Source organism: Plectropomus leopardus, chromosome 2, assembly GCF_026936395.1.
Source record: "Plectropomus leopardus strain MGB_pleo_1.0 chromosome 2, ASM2693639v1, whole genome shotgun sequence".
NCBI classification, from domain to species: Eukaryota; Metazoa; Chordata; class Actinopteri; order Perciformes; family Serranidae; genus Plectropomus; species Plectropomus leopardus.
In genome coordinates, this window is record NC_142177.1 from 31,117,814 (window position 1) to 31,144,803 (window position 26,990).

General features: G+C 38.2%; 1 protein-coding gene across 3 annotated transcripts in view; it reads left to right on the forward strand.

The window, feature by feature from the left end:
• The window catches only part of slc12a5a (solute carrier family 12 member 5a), a 199,981-nt gene that overhangs the window by 150,590 nt on the left and 22,401 nt on the right, over positions 1-26,990 (forward strand). For all 3 annotated transcript variants that reach the window (XM_088090871.1, XM_088090875.1, XM_042508305.2), the window contains exons 4-8: positions 4,935-5,081; positions 19,172-19,226; positions 20,691-20,821; positions 24,732-24,979; positions 26,171-26,382. In XM_088090871.1, the coding sequence (XP_087946997.1) occupies positions 4,935-5,081; positions 19,172-19,226; positions 20,691-20,821; positions 24,732-24,979; positions 26,171-26,382 (793 nt within the window). The remainder of the gene's footprint in view (positions 1-4,934; positions 5,082-19,171; positions 19,227-20,690; positions 20,822-24,731; positions 24,980-26,170; positions 26,383-26,990) is intronic.

Sequence of the window (26,990 nt, forward strand, 5' to 3'; positions counted from 1 at the left end):
AGCCTGGATATCTGATCTATCTTGTGAGAAAATTCCTCGGTTTAATCTTCATCTATTAGAGAAAATAGGGTGTAAACATTTCGGTAACTACAAAATCAAACCAATATCCGGCAACACTTTTGTTCTACCTGTATGTCAAATGTTAAGTGCAATACAATAAATTAGGCTTAATAGAGGATGCCAAATTCCTTAAAAATAAGTTTTTAAGTGTGTTTTGGTTAAGGCTTTTTGTGTGATTTGTCAACTGAAAATGTCTTAAATTGATTTTACAAGCATTTTGACAATGTTGCCAGGTTCAAACTTGTTTTTGCACATTCAAATTTCCATACCAACAAATAAGATCATCACAAATGAATTCATGATAAATTTGTAAAATAAAACACCTATTTTTTAGTCGACATTGAAAACATTGAACTTATACAGAAAATATAGTCTTTGTTACTGTTTCTTGCATACCGCCTCAGTATTCACATCAAAGCTCAGTTTCTTGTTAAAGGTTTCCTGTGGAGTTTTTGACCATTAGTAGCAATGTGGAGAAATGTTCTTACGTGTCCCAGTTTTATTTGACCTTGTGCACGCGTACGAGGATGCACATACACATACACACAGGTGACACTGAATGTACACAGAAACTTTGTTTACATAAATGCTCCACAGGGCACCATTAACTACCACAGTACACTGCACACTATAACATCTCTAACAATTTCCATTGCTCGTACTTTAACAATGGTCTGAGAAGGTGCAAGTAATATTTTCAATAACAATTTCTTACAATAGTTTGTTTAACAGTCCAGATTTTGTTTTGATACTGACTGTACATCACATTGTGTTAATGTAATGTCACATAATTATATAGTGCCATATATGTGCACATAAAATACATGATCTGATGTATGATATGATCTGATATGACACATGATGTGATAGGATTCAACATGCTCATAAGCCATTTGCATCTCTTCACAACCAATTCAAGGGTTTCCAGTGCGATAAGCTTGCTAATTACAGTTCTGAGTGTGAGCTCTTGCACTGTTGTTTATCTGAAGGAAATTAGAAGATAATTATATTTGCGAGACCTGTTTGGACGTGCTCTCTCTCCCTCTCTCTCTGCTCCTCTCTCCTGCTCTCCTCCCTGCAAACAGGACATTATTAATGCTGGAAAGCGAGCCTCTCCAAACAAATCACATACTGTAGCATCAGACACAATATTATTCATTTGATGTCAGCCACTTGTCAGGATGATTTGATTAAAAGTCTGGTTTATGAATTCAGCATCTGCTGTCTCTTCCTGGTGCAGGGCTCTTATTTTTAAATCCTCCATCTTGTATAGTGTCCATCCTGTTACAGAATATTTAATAAGCACTTCTGGAGAAATGTATTAGAGGCTATCATTGACAACCACGCAGTGTTCAAGGTAATTTCAGAAAATACATCACTATTTCATGATGCATTTTGCAGCTGAAGACAAAAGATAAAAGATTACAGTCGAACCAGTGCTGGAATTTGAGGTTGATGTTGACAAAGTTTTGTGACTGTAAGGGTATACCAAGCAGGAATTGGCTGTTTGAGTTTGTGAACAGAATCATCAGTGAACGTGAAAGTCAACCCCAGATTCACTCTCATTTTTGAGTGAGCTTTTTCTACTTAGTTATTCACCTATTTGCCTTTTTCTAGCGCTGTATGTGCAATTTTTGTTGCCTCCTCTTGGATGCGTGCTGCTTATACGGTCTGGTACCTGGTTGCTACCATTTTATGAAGTACCCACCTTACCTGAGCACTGTGTACACTAGTGTTCCTGTTTTTGGATATTTTGCTTCAATAACATCATGTGTTCTTGTTTGATGAGAATTTATTTGATTAAGGGAGAGCCCCAGGGTTTTACATTGAACCCTTTTATCTGAAATTTGCATTGTCTGTTGGATTTTTATTGTATCAATTTAAAAACACATCTCAAACTATCTAACCATATATGATTAAGTAGTTCAGCAGTATGTATGATTTTTTTTTTTTAAGTGAACTAAGACAATCTAAGAAACAACTCTAGTCAATAACAGACATTCAATAAGCACTCCAGTGTTCGCCCAATCACTATAATGAATGTTGGCATTGTATATTTCTGCAAACCACAGATATGTAACATTTGCACATTATTATGTAGTGGATTCTTTAAAACTTAATGTTTCAGCAACACTATGGTTAATGTGTGGTTAGGTTAAGGCACAAAACACTTGGTCGTGGTTAGGAAAAGATTATGTTTTGGCTTAAAATACCCAGTTTTGTTGACATTATCACAGCTTGAGATGCCACAGATATCTTGCAGATTGGCAGCCATCTGATTCGTATGAAACCTATGTAAAAGCTTCTTGGTTTTCAGAAATGTACTATTCCAACATTTTCTCTTGGCTGCAAGTGTGTGCAGTCTAATAAAGGTTGTAATTTGCTGAAATTGCTCATGTGAGAGGAATTATCATCACTCGGTTTAATTCTGCTTCCAATCTGAGGAGTATGCACCTTTTTGCAACAAACCCGCGTGTGTAATAACAACTTAACAACTTAACTGACACAAACCACAGTTAATCAGCCCTCAATTCATCCTGTTTTTCTGCATTTAAGCATAGAGACAACGCAGCAGGGAAGGCTTGTCCATGTGTTATCCGCGATGTAATGATGTGACAGTTAAGGTCTGTGCTCTCACTCGGTAAAATGGGTCATGGCTGGATATCGGCATAATTACCCTTCATTGGCCAAGCTGTCCTTGAGCAGGAAATGAATATTTCTCTATTATGTACAGGGTCAGCTGATGTGTCCTTCAGATTTAATACATGCCATCGCGTTGGTGCAGACACACACACACACAGGACACACAAACAAATATAGCTGTACACAAACACACACACGCTTTAAACCTCAGGAAACCTTCAGGAAAAAATAATCTCCTATTAATCAATCTGACGTGCAACAAAATACATCTTCAGTCTGTGTGTGTCAGTAATTGCCTTCAATAAAACGGCCTTGAAGCTGATTCTGGTGCTGTGTGAGGAAGCATGGAGCAGCTCTCTCTTTGTCCGCTGATCCACGCCAGGGACAGCACTGCAGCAAAACCAACCAGAACAAATCCACTGCCAAAAATAAGGAGCCTGTAAAGAAATAAAATAATAATCCATCCATTGAACAGACCGGTCCCCTGGCTGCCTCCTGATCTCAAAGTTTTCTTTGTTTCCTGGACTCAAAGTAATTACTGTTCTGGAAATCAACAAAGGCTTTACAGTAAGCAATGCGGGAAATCCTTAAATTAAAAAACGACAACTAAAAGGTGCAATTTGGTGGATGATGCAGATGGAAGAAGTGAGCCTTTTAACTTTTAAATACTTAAATAACTACAGTTTTAAATGCATGTTAAGCTGCAACAAGGACAAGGAAAGAAAAGAAAGAAATAATCCATTAAAACTGGCATAATGGGAAACACATGTTTACAATAAATCAAAATAAACAAAGTCAGTAATGTCACAACAGCAGCTATTAGCTACCAAAAGCACCATATTACAATCACAAATTGGGCCTTTGAGAGTAATAATCTGTGAAGTCCTACAAGTAAATGTCTGCTGTGCCTTAATGGCAGTATGACCATCTGTAGTGTGTTTGTGTGCACGTGACTCTCAGAGAAAAATAAAGAGCAAATTTGCACACTGTGACTCCCAGCATGCACGGCTGGTGTGTTGACTTTCATTGATTCACACAGACGCCCAAAGTGAAGCAGGAGTCACTCAGAGAGTGCTGCACATCTGGTGTCAGCCTTATAGCAAATAAGGGCGAAATACTTCATTAAACTTTTACCTTTTGTAGTCTGAGACTAAAGAGTGGAGTGATGTGGACAAATCAAATATCACAATATTTTTGACCAAATGTTCTGATATCAGTATTGTAGTTTTGTCTGTTAGTGTTTTCACAAAATATTGAAACAATGAGATTTTTAATGAATAATCAAGAGTAATGTGGATATACTGTCTAAGTGTATAAAGGCAGATCTTAGATGATATTCAAAATCTTAGATGATAGTGAGTCTCATACCATGATATATTTATATCATATGACTTTTAACAGATGAAATCACATCCTCCATAATTCTGTCTTCTCTCCACTGGCTCCCTGTTCATTTTAGAATTGATTTCAAGATTTTACTGAATCTTTAAAGCTTGTCTGGGTCCGGCCCTAAACTATATAACAGAAATGTTGACCCCATATGAGTTAGTTCGCAGCCTTAGATCCACCAGTGGGGCTCTTCTGTCCGTTCCAAAGTTAAGGTTTGAAACTAAAGGTGACTGTGCCATCAGAACCCTTCGACTTTGAACGACCTGCCTGAGAAGATAAGGCACTCAGAATCAGTGACTTCCTTTAAATCACTTCTTAAAACCCATTTTTAATGTCCTTCTATTTGTGGTTTTATAGCTTTTATTCCTTGTAGTATTTTTGGTCTACTTGTTTGTTATTTTATATTGAAATTATGCATCCTGCATCTTGCAGTATTGGTCCGCTTGGTTTAATTTTATCCTAACTGTACCCTAGTTTCTTCTCGCTTCTATGTAGTAGAACTGTTTGGCTTTTTGTTATTGTATTGCCTGCTATGTATTCAATTTCTGCCTTTGATTTGTTTGTTGAAACACTTTGTGAACTCTGTTTCTAAAGTAGCTATATAAATGAAGTAATTAATATTTATTATTATTATATTGCCCACCCGTAATTCTACATTAAACAATATATAGTACAAATACAGTCTCTCTGGAACTTCATATCATCAATAAACTCATAAAAATTACCAAAAAAAGTGTCACAAAACACAACACCCATGACCACATATCAGTCATGTTGCAAATAGCGCTTATGAATGTACATTATTTGTTTTCATAATAATTTCTTCCCTCTTCCTCCCCCAGGCCCCCCAGCTCGGCACTCTGATGGGCGTCTACCTGCCGTGCATCCAGAACATCTTCGGAGTGATCCTCTTCCTCAGAATGACCTGGTTGGTGGGAATCGGAGGTGTCATTGGGACTTTCATCATCGTCTTCATGTGCTGTACCACAGTGAGTGTGTTACCTACTTTTGGTTTAGCCCTTCTGTTGCAGTACACTGAGGGGCAGCGAGTTGACCTGGTTTATCCCGAAAGCTTAAGTTCACACATTTTAAATTCCCATTAAAGAGTGACCTTAAACTGGAGAGCAGCGTGTCATAGCACACATGGCAGCAGATAGTGAACAGCTAATGAGCTGTGCAGTAGTAAAAGATAACAGATGTTCACTATTAGTACCTTCACAGCGAACAGCGGCAATTAAAGGAATCATAGCAGCTACGATATCAGACAATATTAATTTTTTGATATCATAAGAAATTTAGTTTGCCATGTGGCTGGTTCAGGCCACTGTGGGCACTGCAGCAATTTCATAACTTTTGCATGAATGTGATGAAGTACCAAATTGTCAGGAATTTGTCTGGACACGCTTCTTAAAGGTATATTTTGCTGATGGGGGTAGTATGTATCTGGGAAGCACTTTATGTTTAAGCTTGAAAGGTGCTATATAGATAAAGAATATTATTATTATCTTATTATTATTATTATTATCATTACTATTATTAATATTGTGTATAAATGAACTGTGATAAACTTCCCTCCATCTAACCAGTGCCTAGATATTACTCCTTACTGAGTTTTGGTGGCTCCTTGGCTGTTGATCGAACTGCAGGCTGTACTTCCGGATTTTCATATTTCCTGCCACCCATGCTGCCACTGCGGGCACAAAGTATAGAGCTGGATTAAGCGACTTACCTGCCCCTCTTGCTCTTTCTCTATTCATCAAACTCAGACTAAAATACGATCAAACAGTAAAACCAGGCAGCAGAGATCAAATATAAATCAAGAATATGTTACTGCACTGCCTATTTCTCCCCTAAAATGTTTTCAGAAACATATTTTAACGGCCCTTTTAGCCATAATAGTGAGAGTTTGTGAACAGGAAGAGGGCACCACACTGCTTCCTGCACAGGAAAACAGAGGCTGAAAAAACTAAGATCACACAGTTAAACTAAGCAGTGCTGATCAAATATAAACCAATATTCTGTGTGTTTTCAGAAACATGTTTTAGCTAACTGTTTAACTGTGATATAAGATTGCCAGCCACCATTGTTTTACTCGGACCAGTCCAAATTACATCACCCACCAGCGGGACTATTTATTGGTCTGGTATAGCATGTTGCATTCTGGTAGTTGTAGGTTTTCTATCTATTGAGCAAAAGTGTCCCTGTTCAATGTTTTCTTTGGTCATGCGCCAAAAGTATTTGAATCGTTCTGCTGCAGAGACAGCCTAGTTTTATTTGCTTTTATGTTTTATGTTTATATCTTTATATCGCTGAAATACTTTTTAAACATGGAGGAGGCTAAGCTGGCAGCTAAAGGTGCTCCAACAACAGCGCTTAACAGTGGCAACAGTGCTGACAGAGCTAACTGTTAACCAGGAGAACTGAAGGGTGGACATTACGGTTCCGCAACGACACTGTCCAGATATCAGCTATAACCGCTTCATAAACAGAGTGCAGAGCAGCTGTGATGAGTGAGCTTGTGGAATACACACATGCACTAACATGCACACGGCTGGAGCAGTTTACCACAACAAAGTAGAGAGAAGCTCAGATTACAACACGGAGTGTGACTTCATTGTCTGCTGAGGACGCTGTTACTCCACCGCATCTTTACATAGCAAATAGTGGTTTGCTGCTATATCAATGCTCTGAATAGTGCGTATACCGGCTTTAAGTTACTGGATTAGCCAAAAGCATATATTACCATCTCATTATTTTATCCATAAATGGTTCCTCAATTGTTTGCAATAAAATTTGCTCTATCATGAAATATACTATGGTCAATATCTTGGCCACTAATCTCTCTCCACCACAGCATAAAGCTGGCCTTCCTTATTAGCTTGTCAAGCACCTTTCTGTCCAAAGCTGCGATTTAACTGCCTTACAGACAACCACAAGGTGTCATAAATTGTCCTTCAGAGTCTCTAAATGCTGACTCTATATACCATTAGTATCCCCAAGGTGTGGTCATTTAAGCACCTCTATAAAGTCTTTGTTAGATTGGTTAGAATTCATATTGACCATGCATTCCCACTCCCTCTGAAGACTTACATCCTGAAAAATTTGTCCCGATTGTGTACTTTAATTAGTTTTATACAGAAAAGGCAGAGTAATTCTCTAAAACAGCTGGGCACTGTAGTTTTCAGCAGCTCAATAGGAGTAAATGGTGCATTTTGTTTGGGGACTATATTCAGCTGCTAGTAAGTATTTACAACAGCAGGGTGGTGTATGTGGGATTGGCTCGAAATAAACTTCAGAGCCTATTTTCATGGTAATAAAGGAACATGTCAATCAGTGCAACAACGTGACTCAGTGATGTGTTTTTAGTAGTTTTTGGAGGCAGTACTGACAATACTTGTTAGTAGGATCAATTCAGTTTGGTCTTTTTGATGTGACTTGATATGAAGAACAAATAGAACATCAGCAGATGTATCCTTTAAAATAAATCAAACTCACACACATATCATACAAATCATATCTGAAACAGGTTTAAATACTTGTCCACCACGTCTGAAATACAAATGCTTGGCCAGTGGTCCTGAGTGTCAGGTGCCAACGCACTGAGGACCACTGACGACCAGGTGGTGCCATTTCTGGACGCTTTGAGCAACTGCCTTAGTATAAAGACTGAGAAAGTCTGCATGGGTGGGCTGGTCAATCACACGGACTTTCAGCCCAGAGCCTGCTGTAACTTAATTTATTTTATTATCAACACAGCAAATACTCTGCTATGTCTAGTATACTATGCACACGTATGTGACATATGTCATGTTAGTGTTTTAAGCCAAACCATGATGTTTTTTCCTAAACTTAACCATGTATTTTTGTTGCCTAAATCTAAGTAAACCTAAAAGGGAAGTAAACCAACATTGGATGTGTATTTTGAAAAGATATATGCTTTTAACAGTGGTCCATTTTGCATGAGAATGGGCGTTGGTTTTGAAAAGACACCACATGTAACAGGCCTAAATTATCACACCATCCACAAGCATCTAATTCTGACACTGAAGGGAAACCCAGAGCGTCAAAGTTTAACATGTAGGGCCACTCACCCAACATCGGTACAAATTGGGAGCAAGAATGTGTTGCACGTGCATACACACGATGGAAAAACAAGCATCTATTCTAAATTGCTCACCATGCTCAGTGGGTCACCACTCTCTGAAGTACAACACGTGCAGCTTTAAGTAGAATCCACCGAAAACATCAGTCGTCCTGTTTTCTGACTTGTAGTCTACCTGGAAGTAATGTCTCTAGTCACTGCATGATGTGCACCAACATGTGAGTGGCACTCTAGCTTCCTGACAGACACAATAACAAACTCACAAGGAGGAGTTTTAGAGTTGTATTCCCTTTGGGAAATAATAACTATTTTTACTTCACTAAGAGGTAACATTGACCCTCCTTCAAACCCAGTGAAGCCTTATTAAGGCTGCATTTCAAGGGAGAAGTTTTAACTTTTATCTAATTTTAGCCAGTTTGATCATTACTGTCCACTGGTGCAGCACAATGTTGCTGTAATGGCAGTCACATAACAGCAGCTTTGTCCCAAACAAGGTTCCTTTTAAAGTAGCTGCCTCTCTTTCATCGCTCCAGTTGTATTTTAAAGACTCTGCTGCACATTCGATCTGTAAAAAGCACAAAATGGATGATGACATGCTGTGACGTTCCCTGGTTCCCATTAATGTCAGTGGCACAGAGCTGTCATGTGTCAGAGTGACTTTGGTGTAGGCTTGACACCCAGTCGTGGCCTTGAGACTCAAATTACAAAACACACTGTCCCACAGGATCGACAGCGCTGGTGTCAGTGATCTGAGTGGCTGTTAACAGCCTGATAGTGTTTGACGTCGATGCATTTGATTGTCAGGGAACATATAATGTTCCTCCTCACCAAACATCCTATCTGTTCAGGGGAGAGGAGGCGGATGCATTTTACAACATCCTGTGCCAATGAAACGTTACGGATTTGAATTTAGTTTTAAAGCATAGTGCAACAAAACCTGTATTATGTTGTCGAACATCATAGGCTGTTTAATTCAAACTGTGCGGTCTATCAGCTGTCAGTGTTGTGTGGCGTTTGGTTTTCAGCGTGCGTTGTGGCAGCACTGTATGTTGGCATGTCTGTGTGTTTCTGCAGCCTAGATTTTCCTCCAGCACAGAGTGTATTTATAGAACAACCCCCTCAAATCCCGACCATAGCAAAGTTGCCTGCACAGACACACAGGCAATATGCTTCCCAATCATGTTTCTCTGACAGTGGAGAGGGCTTTGAAACACAGTTCTGAGGGAGAGCAATATCTTTTCTATTTTTCACTGTTTCACATTGATACATTGATTGGTATGCTCATTTGAAAGCTGGTATAATATGTAAACGTTGGAGAAAATACATTTATTGTTACCTCTGAATGCATTTACACTGGACAGTATATCATTTTGAAATGGGGTTCCATTGGTGATAAACAGCACAATATTGAAAATTAAAAAAGGTTGGTTTTTGCAACAAAACTGACAAATTTAAAGACAATAAAATTAATCAACCACACTAGCTTCTGGTCATCTGAGCAGCAGAGTATTTCAGGGTTTAGTCAAGCCATTTCATGGAACATTAACTCTCTTAAGTCATCGTATTTTGTGCGATTCTTGTATAAAAGAAAATGTGACTCACTTTCCACTTCACCCAAATCACACAACTCATCATTCTGTTATTCTCCTCAACATCGTTGAATTGCCAGGCTTCTAGATAAACTTTCCAATTCATTAAATACCACTGCTTTGTCACTTGACCTACACATCAAAATATGACATTCTAGGTGCCTTTCTGTGTGAGTTTTAGATGTTCAGGTAAAACGTGTCAATTTACAACTTGCATTGTGTCTTTGCAAAATACACTCTGTTTTCACAGGAAATCTACAGCTTCTGCTCATTACGTGCATCAGTCTTTTTCAAGATAAACTTACACAACATAGGTAAAACACTTCATTTTTTAGTTTACGTCCATAGGTGTAGGCAACAAAAGCACATGGTTAGGTTTAGAGAAAAACATTATGGCTTGACTTAAAATAAGCACGTTTATTATTATTTAACACCATGAATTGGTTTCACAGGCTCCCGGGTGAAAGTCTCGTGTTTGTCTGACCCATCCACCTCCTCTTCCACCCATCTTGTAAGGACTCTTGTTTTTTATACTTTGGTAGTTACCGGCAACGTGTCTGACACCAAGATCCACTGAAAGAGCAGCAGTATTTGATGGGTTTGGCTGTTGCACACTGTGTCAGAAATAGTGGCCGCCTGGTACATATCATACCGCTGTGAAAGGTGCCTTTCAGCATTGGTTTCTGATGCTGACACCACTGACAAAGCACAAGTATTTGATGAATTGGGAGCAAGAAAGAGCTGGATAAACAAGATGTTAAATAGTTCAGGAACAATCTTCTGTTTCATAAGCACGTCTCCTTAATTTTGGTATTGACAGACTGTTTTCTAACCACTTTTCTTCTTTTAATAACAGCTCATTTTTGACAGTTAACATTACATTATAAAAGGTGCAGATTTCATTGCAGTTTAATTGTAGGAGGAGATATTCTCTGGAAGCTTCTTAAGAAAAAAAATATGGAGCTCAGTTTTATACTAAAAATAGCATCAAAAAGTAAAAAAAAAAAGCCTCCAAGATCAAAGCTGGTTCAGTTTGACAGGAAGTCATGCAAACACACACAGACACGCACACACAGTGCTAAATATGTCATGCTTTCCCACACAAACATTTCTTTACATGTCATATACAGGGGAATACTTTACTTTAATTTTGTTCCCTCTTCTTTCACTCTCATTTTTTTCTCACCATTTCTATCTTTTTCTCACACACTCATGCACACATACACACTCATTTCTTATCAGTCACACCAAGCTCAATGCAGAGCCCCGGGGCGATAAGCCTGAGCATGAACGGTGTGTGAGAAACCCCCACCTCTCTCCTCCTGAGCTCCTTACATAACACATAACCACCGAGCCCTCCAGGGGTTTGCCAGCGACACACCGCAGGAGAGTGTGTGTGTGTGTGTGTGTGTGTGTGTGTGTGTGTGTGTGTGTGTGTGTGTGTGTGTGTGTGTGTGTGTGTGTGTGTGTGTGTAAATACATGTATGCAGCGATCTCCACCTTTCGTGAAATCCACAGGACCTGAAGTGGGGAGGAATCACGCGCCTGCTGTAAAGCCTGATAATATACAGCATGTTTTATTCACACGAGTGCATGATGGGATATCACTGACAGAGCACTTACCATTAGACGCTCAATCACAGTGGGACGTATCTGCGACTGTCCAACACCGTTATTTTTCCGTCACGCAACGTTTTGACAGAACATTAACGAGTATGCACGCATTCTCACAGTCATTATTGTATGAGCGATGTGCGTCTGTGTGGAGCAGCTCTGACATATTACATACCATTAACTGCAGAATTATACACACAACCATTTTAAAAAGTCAGTACGTGGATGTTGAAGGCGTTCTCAGAGCCGATAAGTTCAAATATTTGCGCTGCGTGTGTGTATTTTTAGCCCCGATAATGAATGCAGGCTTGTCACCAAGATAAAATGAGGTTTAATATTCTAGATGGAAAGTCATCTGTTGTTTGGCCTTCCTCATTACTTCCAGGTCTTGAATCCAAATGCTGCAAGGGGAAGGGTGGCCTGCCCTCTGTCGTGACTCATTTAAATGCTAAGGATGCTTTTCTTCCCTTCGTCCCTTTCATTTTTTTGCTCATCTCATCTCAATTTCACCAACGCCATTTTTTCCTTTCATTTTACTGTCTCATTATTTCCTCTCTTTCTTCTCACACTCCCTTTTGCTTCCTCTCCCTCTCTTTCCAGTTTTTGTACTGCTTCGCCACCTCTCTCCTCCTCCTCCTCATTCACACAGCTGCATCTCATCCCTTCCCTGCGATGTCAGTTTGAAAGTAAAAATCACCTCCAGCTCCTTCACCTGACACTTTTGCCTTCTGCAGCGCACCATCCACAGGGACTTCAAGTGATAAACAGCACACTGAAAATAGACTTCTACTGTGCCATTGTATGTGAATTGATGAAGTTGTACTTGACAAAACTATTCTGCATTTGTGTAATGAAGCGCGCTAATGAAGCACGCTCTCAGGGCAGCGCGGAAACTCCGTTCCTGTCAAAACCAATTTCCTCTCAAGCCCGAGGTCGACTAAAGGCCAAATCCGAGTTTGACTGTAGCTTTGGGAAGAAACAGACCTAAAGTGTCCTTTGCAGTCAGCGTCTCGGGTATATTAGCAGACTTTCTTAAAAATGGGAAAATAGCTTCTTCGCCACATTCCTCAGGCTCAGACATAATCACGACATCTTCGCAATTATTCAAGTTTCGCTAACATTTCCCACTGCCTCAGAAGGAAATTGTCCCTTTCTGATATGTAAACTGTCTGCTGTTGGACCTCATATAGACAAGACAGATGGCGCGGCGGCATAATCTGACGTTTTTCTACTTGCACTCTTGGAGGCCAGAGGGCGTGTGTGAAAGTTTGGAGGTACAGGCGCTGAGTCCAGGCTTCATAGAGAGAGACAGTGTTAACAAACCAGAGTACAACGTATACTGTATCAGAGAAACTCTCAAGCTATCACAGTATTAGGTTACCTGCACTGCCTGAAAGTGGGACAATAAAAGAGGCCACAGGCTCTGGGTCAGTGGGAAAAAAGATGCTGCATATCCTGCCAACTACAGCAGAGCACGGCTGCCTCCAGTGCCTGTCCACCAATCAGGTGGTGATTCAGACATGAGGTCATCAGTGAAAGAAGTCAGGCTCTCTGGCAGACTGAAAGCTAAAAATGTTTGTCTTAAAGGTCTCATTTTGTAAAAAAGTCTGATTTTCAATATTTTTCTAATTGTAAAGCAGGTATAGGTGGTATGTCAATTATGTGAAAGTATCAAAATGATCAATCCACAGAGAAATGCACACAGTTCATATTAAGAAACTGTGCTTTTATGTGAGCTGCCGAAATTTAGGTGAAGTTGTGATGTCACAACTCTACTACACTGCTGTTTCATCGTCTCTACAGCTGCAATGACACTGAGAGCGTATATGAGTAAGACCTACACTGTAAAATCTGACAAATTTATCTTACTTAAAATAATCTTGATTGCCATGAAAAGGAAAGTAGATGTAACTATCACTCTTAATGTATGTTAATTCCATATCTAATTTTTAAGTTTACTGAAAATCTAGCTATATTTACTTGTTACCTAAAAATAACAAGTGAAATAACCTTGCTCTTTCTAAGTGTTGAGCAGCTTCTGTTAACCAAGTTAGTATGACTTAACTTACGCATCAAAGAGGATTTTGCCATTAAAGAAGTTAGGAAATCTTCAAGTGCTGTTTTGTTAAAATGTTTAAGAAAATACAAATATACAACTGACTGGTTTAAAAACCAGGAGAATACAGATATCTAGCACAGTGAACTTGGTTTACTGAAGTTGCTAAAGCTTGGAAAGATTCATTTAATTAAACTTAGATATAAAGTAAACATAAATTAAGTATAATAATTGTATTTACATACATTTTTTAAGGCATTTGGTTTCCTATATTTCTTAATCAACTTATCAGATTTTGCAGTGTAGTAATGCTGACAAATCGGAGCAGATTGAGCTTTCTTTGGAGGGGGCTTAAAGAGACAGGTGCTAAAACGGAGCGTTTCAGACAGATGGTGAATACAGATACATTTAGGGCGACATGAGCAAAATAATGTGTTTTTTGAACATAAAAGCATGTAAACATGTTCTAGTAGAAACCCCCGAATACAAAATGGGCAGAATATTGGACCTTTTAAGGAATACTTCACCCACAAAATGATTTTTATCTCAGTTATTCATCCTGTCTTATGGTGAATTCTTGAATAAAACTTTGCTTTTCTCACCTGCTTCCACAGTGAATGAAGAATCCAAAATTGAAGAAAATTCTTGATGAACTGAAGTAAAAAGGGTCCTTATTTAACAACCGGAAAACTATATCAAAAACATCAGTTAATTAACTGTCTTCCATCTCATGCAGTATAATCCAACTCTTACTCAAACCCGTTTGACTTCAATTCATCAAGTTTTGTCTCTGTTTGGTTCACATGGTGACATGCTAGAAAAAGATTCTCCACAAATTAAAGGTAACACAGGGAGAGTAATTGATATACAAATGGTCATTTGACATTTAATCTGCACATCATGTCAATGCACATTTGCATCCAGATTCATTTACATTTGCAGCAAATCGAAGTGTGACCTTCTGAGATGAGTGCAAACTTTGCAGGACGGTCAAAATGATCCTCTGTGTTTGTGACAGCAGCTGATTGATGACATTTGTTAATGTCTCTGTCTGCAGTGACGCCCAGAGGGGCAGTGAGGAATAAAAGTAGGCCACTGCTAAAAGTAAAAGTGACAAAATAGGATTTCATAAAAATAAAAATAAATTTCACCTGCTAGCTATATGTCAGGAAAATGACAGACCATCAGGGAATTAACCAGAAGACAGATGTTAAATAACCAGTCTCGCCAGAGACAAAATGCTTGAGTGAGTTTTGAAAGGTCACAGTTGCTGCTGTGTCCTGTCTGGAGCTTGTCGCAGCCCAGACAAAAACATACGTCTTACTGAATCTGAGAGAAAAAGATAAATCAACAATTTCAATAAAGTCCATTCAAATCCAAAGAAAAGGATAAAATGACTTAACTGAATTTACAAAAGCTCTCCCTGCCTGTTACAGGTTTTTCTCTCACACACATATGCAATAAGAGATTTACCACTGTTACACCAAACTTATGTACAATCACTATTCAAGGGTTTTATTGACTTATTAATTACTGTTAAACATGTTTTTAAAGACAAAATCAAGGCTTTTCTGAAAAAAAATGTATGTCTCCTTCCACACTGTTGTCATGAATCTGTGTTTTTATTTATAGTGTTATAGTTTATATTTGTTTGGAGGATTTCTGTTTTTCCTTGTTTTATGTATTTATCCATCTTTACTCTGTTTCCTGATTTATTTTGTAAATTATCTCCTCATGTGTCATGTCAAACTTTACTTCCTGTCTTTGTCTGTTTTCTGTAACAGCCTCCTTGTATCACTCTCATTAGTCCTTCCCTACACACCTGTTCTGTATTATCCACGTTTGCTGCACCTTAGTGTTACTTACCACACCCTCGTTGTCAGCCTGTGTCTCCCTCCTTTTGTCTGTGCCCGCCTGCTCCAGCTGTGTCTTATTCTTGTTATTAGCTCTCTGCGTGCCCAGTTCCTTTGTTCTTTGTCAGTTCATCTTCATTTTTTGGTTTGAAGTTCTGCTTCGTACTTTCACGGGTGGATTTTACTCTTTGTAATACTTCTCTGAATTAATCCAGCTGCCTTTTTCATTCTGTGCATTTGGGTCCAGGCCTGCTACCTGCTCTCCAACACCATGGCATGCATATGTAAGCCAAGCATTATCTTTAATGTATACAAGCTGCTTTTTGATTTATTAGTATGTCTATATGGTAAAATTCCTTTGGTGGCTGTCCTGTACAGTTATGTGGCGCTTCAGTGACTCAGTATGCGACAGACTACCTCTGTGTGGCTGCTGCCCACATCAGATAAAACACTTAAACAATTACTGTCTTATCTGCTGTGGTGGGAGAAGAGCTTGTGGCCTCATTATGACCAGATTAGAGCGAGGAACAGTCCCACTCATTCTTCACTCCTGATCGTCAGTCCACCGGGCCCTCAGGTGACACTAACCACATTACAGTCTTCTCACAGACAGACGTGATGACAGTCCAACACAACCGGCTGGGGCTCACCATACCTCTCCTTTATTATAAGTCTCACACCTGCTGGTTCAAGATACCCAAATAAAACTAATTTTATTAATGTAGGAAATGTGATTTCAGTGCAAAAACACCAAAACAATGACCACTGAATGACATACAGTATCAAGAAAAAAAGAAGTCACTGTTATTTGCAAAAGTATAAGTTTAATGTATTATTATTAAATGTATTGGCAAAGTATTTTAGCATTAAGGATATCAAAAGTAAACCCCATTAAATAATTGAAGTCATAATACAGTCAGAGCAGAACAGGGTTAATGAGGTCGATAGCATCCATGTTTGAGAGTTTAGAAAAATGTGATGGCACTTTATCAGCTAACATTTGGATTTAAAATCAAACATTTGGGTGATTAAATAATTGTAAAAAATAAAATAAAAATACAATAAAATGTATCGAAACAAAAACCTTTAAACAATGTTAACGATAAAAGAAAAGTTTATTGAATTTTAATTTAAAAAATCAAATATATGAATTCAATTTATACAACTTTTTAAAAATCTGTAATGTACTTGATTTAAAGTCCCACTCTCACTGCAGAGAGATGTACAGTACATGCAGAGCTTAACATTTTTAGACTCGTGCTAAACTTCTTAAGTCAATCATTAGACCAGTCAAAATGCATCTTACACAAGAAGTGATGTGGAAGCTTGAAACCTGTAAAACTTGTGGGAAAAAAAAGAATTGCTAATTTGTAGATTCTGGATTTTTTAATGAAAGTTTATCATTTTTTTATTTGAAAAAAAAACCATACATTTTTTTTACATGTTTGAAAACATTTCAAGGGATTGTTAAACGTATCAAATTACAGTTTGTAGTTTAAACAAGATATAATAATAATAATAATTATTATTATTATTATTATTATTATTATTATTATTATTATTAATATATTATATATTATTATTATATTATATATTATTGTTATTATCAATATTATTGTTATTGTTGTTGTTACCTCAAAGGTATATTTGGCATTATGTGCTGCTTGTTATTTAGGCCATAACATTATATTAGGAATAAGCTCAAATCATTGTTTTTATCAATCAGGCTTTCATTTATAACCAGTAACATTACAAATAAATAAAGTTTCTGTAGATAACAGTAGCTGGCTATCATAGCGGAAATGTTTAATTAGCCAGTTTGTTTTTTCTACCGCTGCTGCTGAAAATGTAAACAAGTTACTAAGAATTATATCCAGGACAGACCAGCCTAAAACTAATTGCAAACATCAAAAACGTCAGCAAATGTGAAAAGCTCAACCCATAACAGCTGTCTAAAAATACTGTGGAATAAATAAGTCATATTTTAAAACATTGAAGAAGTGACTCAAACAATAAAAGCAATGATCAGCAGTGAAAAGTCAAAAAGAGCAGCAGTGTGAGTAGGAGCTGTTTGAGGAGATGGCACTGATTTTTGCAGTCTGCTCTCACATCTCCTCCTCATGCTTCTCTTTCTGTCTCCGTCGCTCTCTTTCATGTGCAGACAATGTAAAAAGACACTCAGAAATTCAACAATAGCGTTTGAAAGAATGATGAAATCTTAATGCTGTCTTTGTACTGTCACACACACTATCTCTCCCTCCATTTCTCACTTTGTCATTTTGTATTTTTCTGGCCCATTCTTCCACTCGCTGCCTGCATCTCTCTCTTCCTCTGCAGGGCAATGAAGGCTGTTTGTGTTGTGATCTCCATTCTAGCATGCACATACATTTCTTCCGGTGTTTTTTTATTCCACTCAGTACCGCAGTTAGATTAGAGTTGTCATTGACTGTTTGAATGTGCTCTGACAGCTCCTGACAGGTCCGGTGGCATTATGATTTATCTAATCAGCAACCAGTCAGCTTTAGCATTTGGCATCACTGTAATTTGGTGTTGTCCTCATGTAAACTCCATCGCAGGGTATACTGATATTATATACCAAAAAGGCTGACACTGCTATGATCACTGAGAGGAAATTAAAATGTAGAGAGTTAACTTCCAAAAGTGGCTATCTGGCAAAAAAGTGGAAATGACTTTTATTAAATGACATATGACATAAAATTAAAACAGTGTGTGGTTTTCTACAGCTGGTCAGTTCCCCTCTGTCTAAAATGTCTCAACAACTATTGTTGCATTACAGTTGGGTACTTAAATAATACAGCTGTACTTTAAAGTTATAAAATCAGTTCAGTGCATGTGCTTGACAGTTTAATCCAAACAGTTCCTAACAGGTTTTTATTTTATTTTTACAAAAATAACAATGCAAAAAAACCTAGAAATATTTTTATATGGCTCTTATAACAGTTCTACTCAGTGCAGCATTTGTTTTTTTCAACAGAATAAACAAACTAAAATGTGTCTTCAGAAACTGAAAAATAATAATAAAAGTATAAAAGAACTACCAATGTATAATATAATCATGTCAAAGTAGCAAAACTGGTCACAATTTCACTTATTAGCCTACAGCATTTCAGTAAAAGTAGTTCACCAAAAATGAACAACAAAATTTCAGTTCAACTTTTCTACTTATTGGAGGGGCATTATTACAATAAAACCTGAATATCTGCCACAAATCGTGCTCTCTGTTTACGACACCTGTTTGATGGCGGATCTGAACACAGGATCGGGCGGGGCACATGCTCAGTATAACTGATCTCAGTCAATAAAAAATGCATTGATTGGGGCCTTGCTACAGTTTGTAACCTTTTTTTTTAAAGGAGTCTTTAATAAAGCTGTCAATCACAACTTGGGATCTGTGGTCAAATGTTTAAACAAGGCAGCGCTGATCAGATATTAATCAAGCTTTTGTTACTATATTGTCTATTTCTTTCCTCAAATGTTTTCGAAAACATATTTTAGTGTCCTGTTCAGCTGTAAAATGAGACTTTTACTCCAACGGGTGATCTGTGCTTGTATTTTGTCTTGTTTTTGACTGTTTTCAACATGGTGGCCAGGTCACAAACTTTCTCATTTTACAGTAAAATAGCAGCCGTGCATTTTTGCAAATGCCATCTGATTATCTGTGTCATTTAGTATTGTGTGGACATAGTGACAGTTTCATCAAATGTGACATAAACAAGTTACCACCTGCAGCTTTGGAGGCTGAGAAACTCAACTCTTCATGTTCACAGTTTATGTAGAATTTGGTAAACATGATTTAACTCTCTTCTTCCTCCTCCTCTGTCATTTCCCTTCCCTCTCTGTGCAGACCATGCTGACTGCCATCTCGATGAGTGCCATCGCTACCAATGGAGTAGTGCCAGGTGGGTGAGCAGACGCTGGCACCACACAGTCATCACTGTTTGAGTCTGTCCGCTTCTAAAATTCTCTTTTCACTGATTGCTTTTGGCACATTACACCCAGCGCAGCTTGATATCCCCAGAAACATTAAAAGCTTTAGTCTGGGATCTGGTGCACTCTTACTCGTCGTCACACAACATTATTTACACAAAATAAAACAGCCACCAAATGCCTGAAATATGAAACTGTATGTTTTTGTATCTGTACGCAGACACACTGGTGTACGCAGTATATTTTATAATGTAGAGTTTAAATAGTAATGATGGCCTGTGTCTTACTAGTTGGAGTGCATGCAGCAGGGGTCAGAGCAAATTACAGGCTTGTGGAGAAGTGGAAGTGTACGCCAATTATAACTGTCTGTGTTATAACTGGTACCAGCCTTTATGCTGCTGCAAAGTGCTGATTAACTTCTATTTATTTATGTTCTGTTAATTTATTTGCAGGCTGTTTGGAAATTCAAGCACTGTGATAAAACACAAAGACAAAACAATTAGTCACAGGAGCAACAAAAGCAAAATTACAACTATTGGAAAGTAATGTGAAAAAATATAATAACGTTCTTTATTATATCAATCAGTTCATCATTATCAATCATTATCTTAAGTAAGTTTTTAGGTAACATTATTATAGCTTCACAAATGTTGAGTTTTTGACTCAACATTGTTGAGTTCTTAGAAAATAAATACTTTGGGTTTTTGGCTGATTGCGCAAATTCAACAACTGTCAGGCATTATTTTGAGTTTGGTGACATGATGATAATTTTTCAGCACTTTTTTCAGTTTACAGAGAAGATAAATTAAAAATGTACAACTTAACATTGCTGGGGATGTTTCGGTTTGCCGCCCCAAAATTGTGGATTTTCGAGCTAAAAACTATCAGTTATTAAACTTGAATTTAAGTGGTTCCTGTGTGTCTCTTAACTTAATTCATTTAACCTTTATTTTAACTCAGTAATAATGTGGAGATTAATGTAGAGACCTCAGAACTACGAAGGCCCAAAGGTCCAGAAAGGTAATATTTTTTAGATCGTGCATAATGATGTTGTGGGAATTAATTTTTTTCTTTTTTGTTGGAATAAATAATAGAAGCCAAACTGTAATGCCCTACCAAGGCCGGACAGAAATTAAAGTAAAAATAAACAAGAGATAAGATGCAAGAAGACATTAGAAAGGATACAGATAAAAATTATAAATTAAAACAAGAATAGCTGGAAGTTGGAGTAAATAATAAGTAGTATTAGTAGTAAATAATGGACAGTCATGTACAGAGAAGATGTAACTGAATGTAATCCCAATTCGCCAAATAAAACTACTAATTTACTGAGCATGTATGTATAGATGCACATTGAAAGAGTTTATTAAATGCATTTAAATCATGTGCATACTTACATAAAAAAAAATTCTGTTAACACTTGTGTTTGTGTGCAGCTGGAGGCTCCTACTACATGATATCCCGTTCGCTGGGCCCCGAGTTTGGGGGAGCAGTGGGGATCTGTTTCTATCTGGGGACCACCTTCGCTGGAGCCATGTACATCCTGGGGGCCATCGAGCTCCTGTTGGTGAGAAGCATCCTCTCTCTCATGCTTTACTGACACTATCAAGGTGTCTGCTTCATCATATCAGTTTTTTAAGGGTTACATTTTAGTGCCATTGACAATATTAACAGCTTGAGCTCACCAGGTGTGGTGACTCAGTGATTCTGAGGCAAACAAACAGTTGAGATGTCGCTTGAAAGAGAGGTGACGTCGACAGGAATGTGCTATGAGTGTGTGTGTGGCTCAGTGCAGCGTTGATTCAGCCCAATATGTCGGCTCAGTCAGCAAATGTTTACATGATCAGGGGGCTAAACCTTGATGACAAATGTTCAAATTAGGCATCATAGATATAAAACTGTGCATTTCTCTGCAGCTTCATGGCCTATTTCTCACCTCAGATTTATTCTGAGAGTCTGGTTAATAATTGATTCGTTTCCAGAACAGCTGCCATGTTTTCTCAAACCAGAAATTAGAAGCAAAGACCACTGACAGCTCAGCGAGTGGGTTGATGTTGATGCGAGTAAAGGAGACCCTCTTTTGTACAGCCCACTTGAAAACGACATCCATTTCAAGCCAATTCATCCACGGTGTTGCCAGACCACAATGAGCGAGAGGGAAAATGATGGGATAGCTTTGCCAGGTTAGTCAAGGATGACCACTCGATTCACAGCTTTTCCTCCTGCGCAGTAAACTCTGCAACATCATGCTTTGACGGTTTGTCATAGTGATATCACTCTCAAGAGGAAGGTGATGTCACTGAGCATCAAGTGCAGGGCTGCCGTGATTGAATATGACCCCTTAGATTAAATTATGTTGGTAAAACATAAAAGATTTGGTTCCACGTCGCTCCAGTCCAAAACTGGTGCCAGTATTGGAAATGGTTCAATGATATGAGGCAAGGAGCCAGACAAAACCAGCAGCACAGAGGCATTCAAAAACCAATCACTGATGTCTGCTGAGGATATGAGTAATCTTTCTTTCCTTTTCTGTAGCCAGGCAAAAGTATCATTGATATTAAATTGTCAGATTGAATAATGAAGCCCAAATGAAAATGGTAATTAAGTTTGATTATCAGAATATATCCGGCTTCCTTTGAAGAAGACAGTCTGTTCATGCAAGCCATTGTCCGACTGACATATCAGATCCATTGATCTCGGTTTCAGTCGACAAGTAAGCTGCGGTAGTAGTTTGTTAGAGTTAACAAATAGACATTTTTCACCAGGTGAGATGAGAAGATCGAGACCCGCACTCACATGTACATACGTTCAATAGCTTGTTAGTAGGTTGAAAAATCCATTATAGCTCAGAACAAACAAGATGTTACATAGTTGTTAGTGGGGCTGGGCAGTATGGGGAAAAAATATGCAAATATCACATAATTTTTTAACCCAAAACTTTAAATTCATATAGCAGTGATGTTGTAGTGCTGACTATTGTCAAAATATTTACAGAATGAGATTTTTGATAAATAATCATCAGTAATGTGGATATAATGACTTAGATGGTCAAGGAAAATAATAAAACAGCTAAAACAGGAAGCTCAGAGAGCCACATCACTTTACTGCAATGCAGCCTCTAAAACCAGAAAAAAACTAACGATATACAAAATGTAAGACAATATCTAGTCTCTGTTATATCCATAAAATATCAACATATTGCTCAGCCCAAGTAATAAATGAGTTTTAGGGCTGTACAGAGGCAGGTTCTGATGCCTACAGACAGAGCTCAGCTCTCTGTTTCTCCATGTTTTCAGTGTTTATGCTAAGCTAAAATAATGTGTGTGGTCTTGCATAGTCAGACCTTTCTTGTACCGTGCCAGTGTCAGAGTAAGTCCTGGCTGAACTCATCATAATTTCACTCTTGTGGGTAAAAAAAAAGGTCTGGGTTGTTTGTGTTTCATTTAATTCAATTTGATTTTATTTATAAACCCCATTATCACAAATCACAATTTGCCTCAGAGGATTTTACAACTACAACATCCCTCTGTCTTTATACCCTCACAATGACTAAGGAAACAGTTCCCAATAGAGAGGAGAGAGGGTCATCCCTTTGCTAACCCAAATTTAGCAAATTTTGTAAGGCAGACTATGTTTTGGCTATCTTAAGTTAGGCACAAACATGACAGTGTTATCAGTCTTCTCATCTAACTCTCAACAAATGAAGCAAATAAGTGCATTTCCCAAAATGCTAAGCTTATCCTTTAACGTTTGTCATGGCCGTAAATATACAGTATGTATGTCTTATCAATTTGACATAAAATATATATTTTTTAAATCTCTCTTTTGATATTTAAATCAAGAGATAACTGAACTTTCTTTTAAGGTTTTTATCAAAGTCTAATTGAACAAAATGTAATCCAGTAAGACTTTTTGACATCACTGTAATCTTTGACAGCACAATGCAGTGCAGCTAGATTGCTGTGGACTCTGACTCTGTCAGCGCAGTAAAGTTAATGAATTGGCAAATGTGAATAAAAAACCTTTGCTCCCAATAAAAATGAAACCTAGCAGTGCATCACTGTGTGCCACATGCCTCTCCTTCAGTTTATTTTCCTCCTCAAAGCGCTTTGAAGCTATTTTTTTCTGGAGCTGTGTGCTTCAACGTGAATTCTGATCGGTTGATGAAATGCAGAGATCTTTCATCTCGATCTTCATTCCTCTCCTCCTCCTCCTCTTCTTCCTCCTCCTCCTCATCTGCCTTTTATTCTACACTCCTTCCACTGCAGTCCCCCTTGCTGCACGGACTATTGGGTAATTATGCAAATACTGCATTAGCGAGCGATCAAGACACTGGCGGAGTAACAAGACAATTCCTTGAAACAGCTCTCATCACTTTGGTCCAGTGTTATCAACATACCAGAGTGTGTTTTTTATTTATTTTATTTTTTTAATTCTTCCATCTCTCTCCTTGTGGATGCCTCTAATGGATATGCAGAGTTTGATCATGCCTGGAGGTTAATTCTGTCTTCTGGGTCAAAGCTGGCTTATTTTCCATTGTAAAATAACAATCCCTGCAGAATTGTAAGGAGCGGATCTGGAGAAGGCTGATTTGAATATGTTTCATCCTTCCACCCAAGCCAAGAACACAAACTGATGCTGCTATTTTAGGAAGCATGAACAGTTCACAGTGAAGCAGGAGATTTGTTTGCCTAGTGATAATGCTGTTCTTAGCATCAGATCACTCTCTCCAGCCAAATGACCAAAGTGAGCCCCGACTCTGTGCTCGTTTCAGTTTTATTTCAACTCCGTGCTCAGTTTTATCTCCTCTTTAGTGGTGATTCAACTGTTTTGGGTGAAAACCAGATCATTTTTTTAGAGAGAAATTCCCATGCTTATGTAACAGCTTTGACATGAATCATCTAAAGCTGATGACAGATACTGACGGGCTAATTAGGGGTTTACCGTTTTATATATGATGGGACTATTCTTAGATTGACCCGTAGTAAAAATGTAATAATGGCAGTTAATTTTGAATATTAATACCATGCTTGAGTTCTTTAATTAAGCCAAATTAAAACAGCAGAGCGGTATTATGTGTGCTGCTTCAAGCTCCAGTGGAGGGCTGTTAATGTGAGCATCACATGTTTTCACACTTCACAGAGTTGTCCTCCTCACTCACCTCATGCTTTTCTCACCTCTCTTTTATTATATTTCATCTTTTTTTTTTTTACCCAGAGTGCAATTTATTAAATCCAGCAGTAAACAGTGAGCTTGAGGAGCAGGCTTATGACCCAAAATGTGCTGGTTTAAATCCCCAGACACGCTGGGGAAAAGTGAGGCGGGAAAGTGGATGAGTAACACTCCCTAAACACCTACCACCAAGATGCCCTTGAGCAACTATGAGATTGTATAGAACTTTTATGAGAAAATTGCAGGTGTGATGTCCCTGGATATATACAGAGGCGAAAAATGATAACATAATCCCTTTATTTCAGATCTACATAGCGCCCAAAGCGGCCATCTTTCCCCTGGAGGGCCTGGAGGGTGCCGAGGCAGAGGCCGCTCTGCTGAACAACATGCGCGTCTATGGGACCATCCTGCTCACCTCCATGGCCACGGTGGTGTTTGTCGGCGTGAAGTACGTCAACAAACTGGCCCTGGTATTTCTGGCCTGCGTCATTCTCTCCATTCTGGCCGTCTACGCCGGGGTCATCAAGACTGGCATCGAACCTCCTGTTTTCCCGTAAGCAGTGACCACCATCGCAGTCCAGCAGAATATGAGCTGGGCTACAAAACACAACCAAAACTCTGAGAGCCAGGCAGAGAAACACCCATGGTCATAAAAAACCTGGAAAAGTCATGAAACCCCATTTCACAAGGCCTTGGAAAGTCATGGAATTAGTAGAAAGCATTTAAAGTGTTGGAAAAGACAACAAATTTTGTTGTGTGTAATTAAATTGTTACACTCATCTTCTGTGGTAATCTTTCACATGTAACATGCAACAGCGCAAGGCAGTTTTTGAGATGTTTTGACTTCATTTGTGTACATTGGGATAATATGGAGATGCGTTATTTATCTTTAAATACCCCTATTAGTTAAAATTGAGCTGAACCTGCAACACAGTAAAAAATATGGTCAATAAGATGCTTATGAATCAGGCACAATATGTAACCTAGATGTCTGATTTTCAACCCACTTTAGCCCTTGTGTGGCCGAGACGTCTAGACATGTCTTGACCTGCAAAAATCACTAAATCAATCCCCTTTGGGGAGAAAATTGTTGTTTGAGACAAAAGCTTGACATTCAAAACAAATGTCATCCTTTGACTAAGAGCACTGACATTCATTTTTTTTGCTAAATAATTTTTTTCTCTTTACTGCAGTATTTTCATCTGTAAAGTTGTTGCAACATAAGCTGCCAAATTAATTAAATTGAGTGGATTCAGATCAAATTGTGTGAGGCGGAGCAAGTCATCAAATTATAGTTTCAATTACAATTTATGAAAACGAGATAACTGAGATAAAACAATTGTGCTGCAGTCCCTTTCAGAATGATGCTTTCGTTTGGCCTTGTGATATAAATTCAGCACATCCCTTTACTTTCCAGAGTTAACTCATTCTCAGCCCGTCTGTGGCATGTTAAGTTTACCCAGAGCCTGTTTTTCAGCTGTATTATATTATGTTAAAAAAATCCACTGTTAAAAATATGTTGTTGTTTTTTTAGAAAGTTAAATAAATGTGTGACATTTTCAGATTCAATGAGTAATTTTCGTAAATAATCATGATCTCAATACTGACCAAAATGATCATGATTACGATTTTTGCCATAATTGAGCAGCCCTAAAAATGTGGGCAGAAGGTGGAATTTTGTGATTCAATATATTATCAATAGATCATAAATTCAAAGCTAATTCTGTGTTTTTCCTCTCTCCAGTGTGTGTATCCTGGGTAACCGCACTCTGGTGTGGAAGTCCTTCGATGTGTGTGCCAAGACCATTGAGACAGCTAACGGGACAGTCACCACCCAGCTGTGGCGCATGTTCTGTGACTCACCTTTTCTCAACGCTACCTGCGACAAGTACTTTGTAGCCAACAATGTCTCGGAGATCCAGGGCATCCCAGGAGTCACCAGTGGAATCCTGACAGGTTGGTTCACATGTTTTGAATAAGTTGCGTAAAGTACACAAATATGTTTGTCTCTTTTGTCTTTTTTTTTAATATGTTGCGGAGTCACTGATAATTATCAGGTGGTGTGTACTGTTATGCAAAGGTAGTCTTTAAGTAAGTTCTGAATATGTGCTTTGTATTTCTGAGCAATTTTCTGTTATTAAAGCATGTGTAGTCAGAAAGGGAAACATAACAATGTCGTCAGCATGAGCAGCTGCAGGGCTACGTGAAACCTGAGGCGACAGAAAGCCCAGGGCTAGCTTCACCTCATTTCTCTTTAGTAGTTTTCACAGGGTGAACAGGAAGCCCTGGGTTAAAAATCAGAGAAAAAAATAATTCACTCCATTTGAAAGTGTTAATTTTTAATTATTTTAAGAGATAGACCCTTTAATTTCACAGTCAAAGACCTCTAACACCAGTTGGCTTCACCAGTAATGATGTGTCCTATTAAATGGGAGTGAATGCCTATGCAAATATGTGTTCTTTAATTAATGTAGATCACTACAGAGATCTGTTTCAACTGAGGGTCTTTTGCCGTTAATTAGTGTCAAAAACATTAATTATGCTTTCATTTATTGATTGAACTT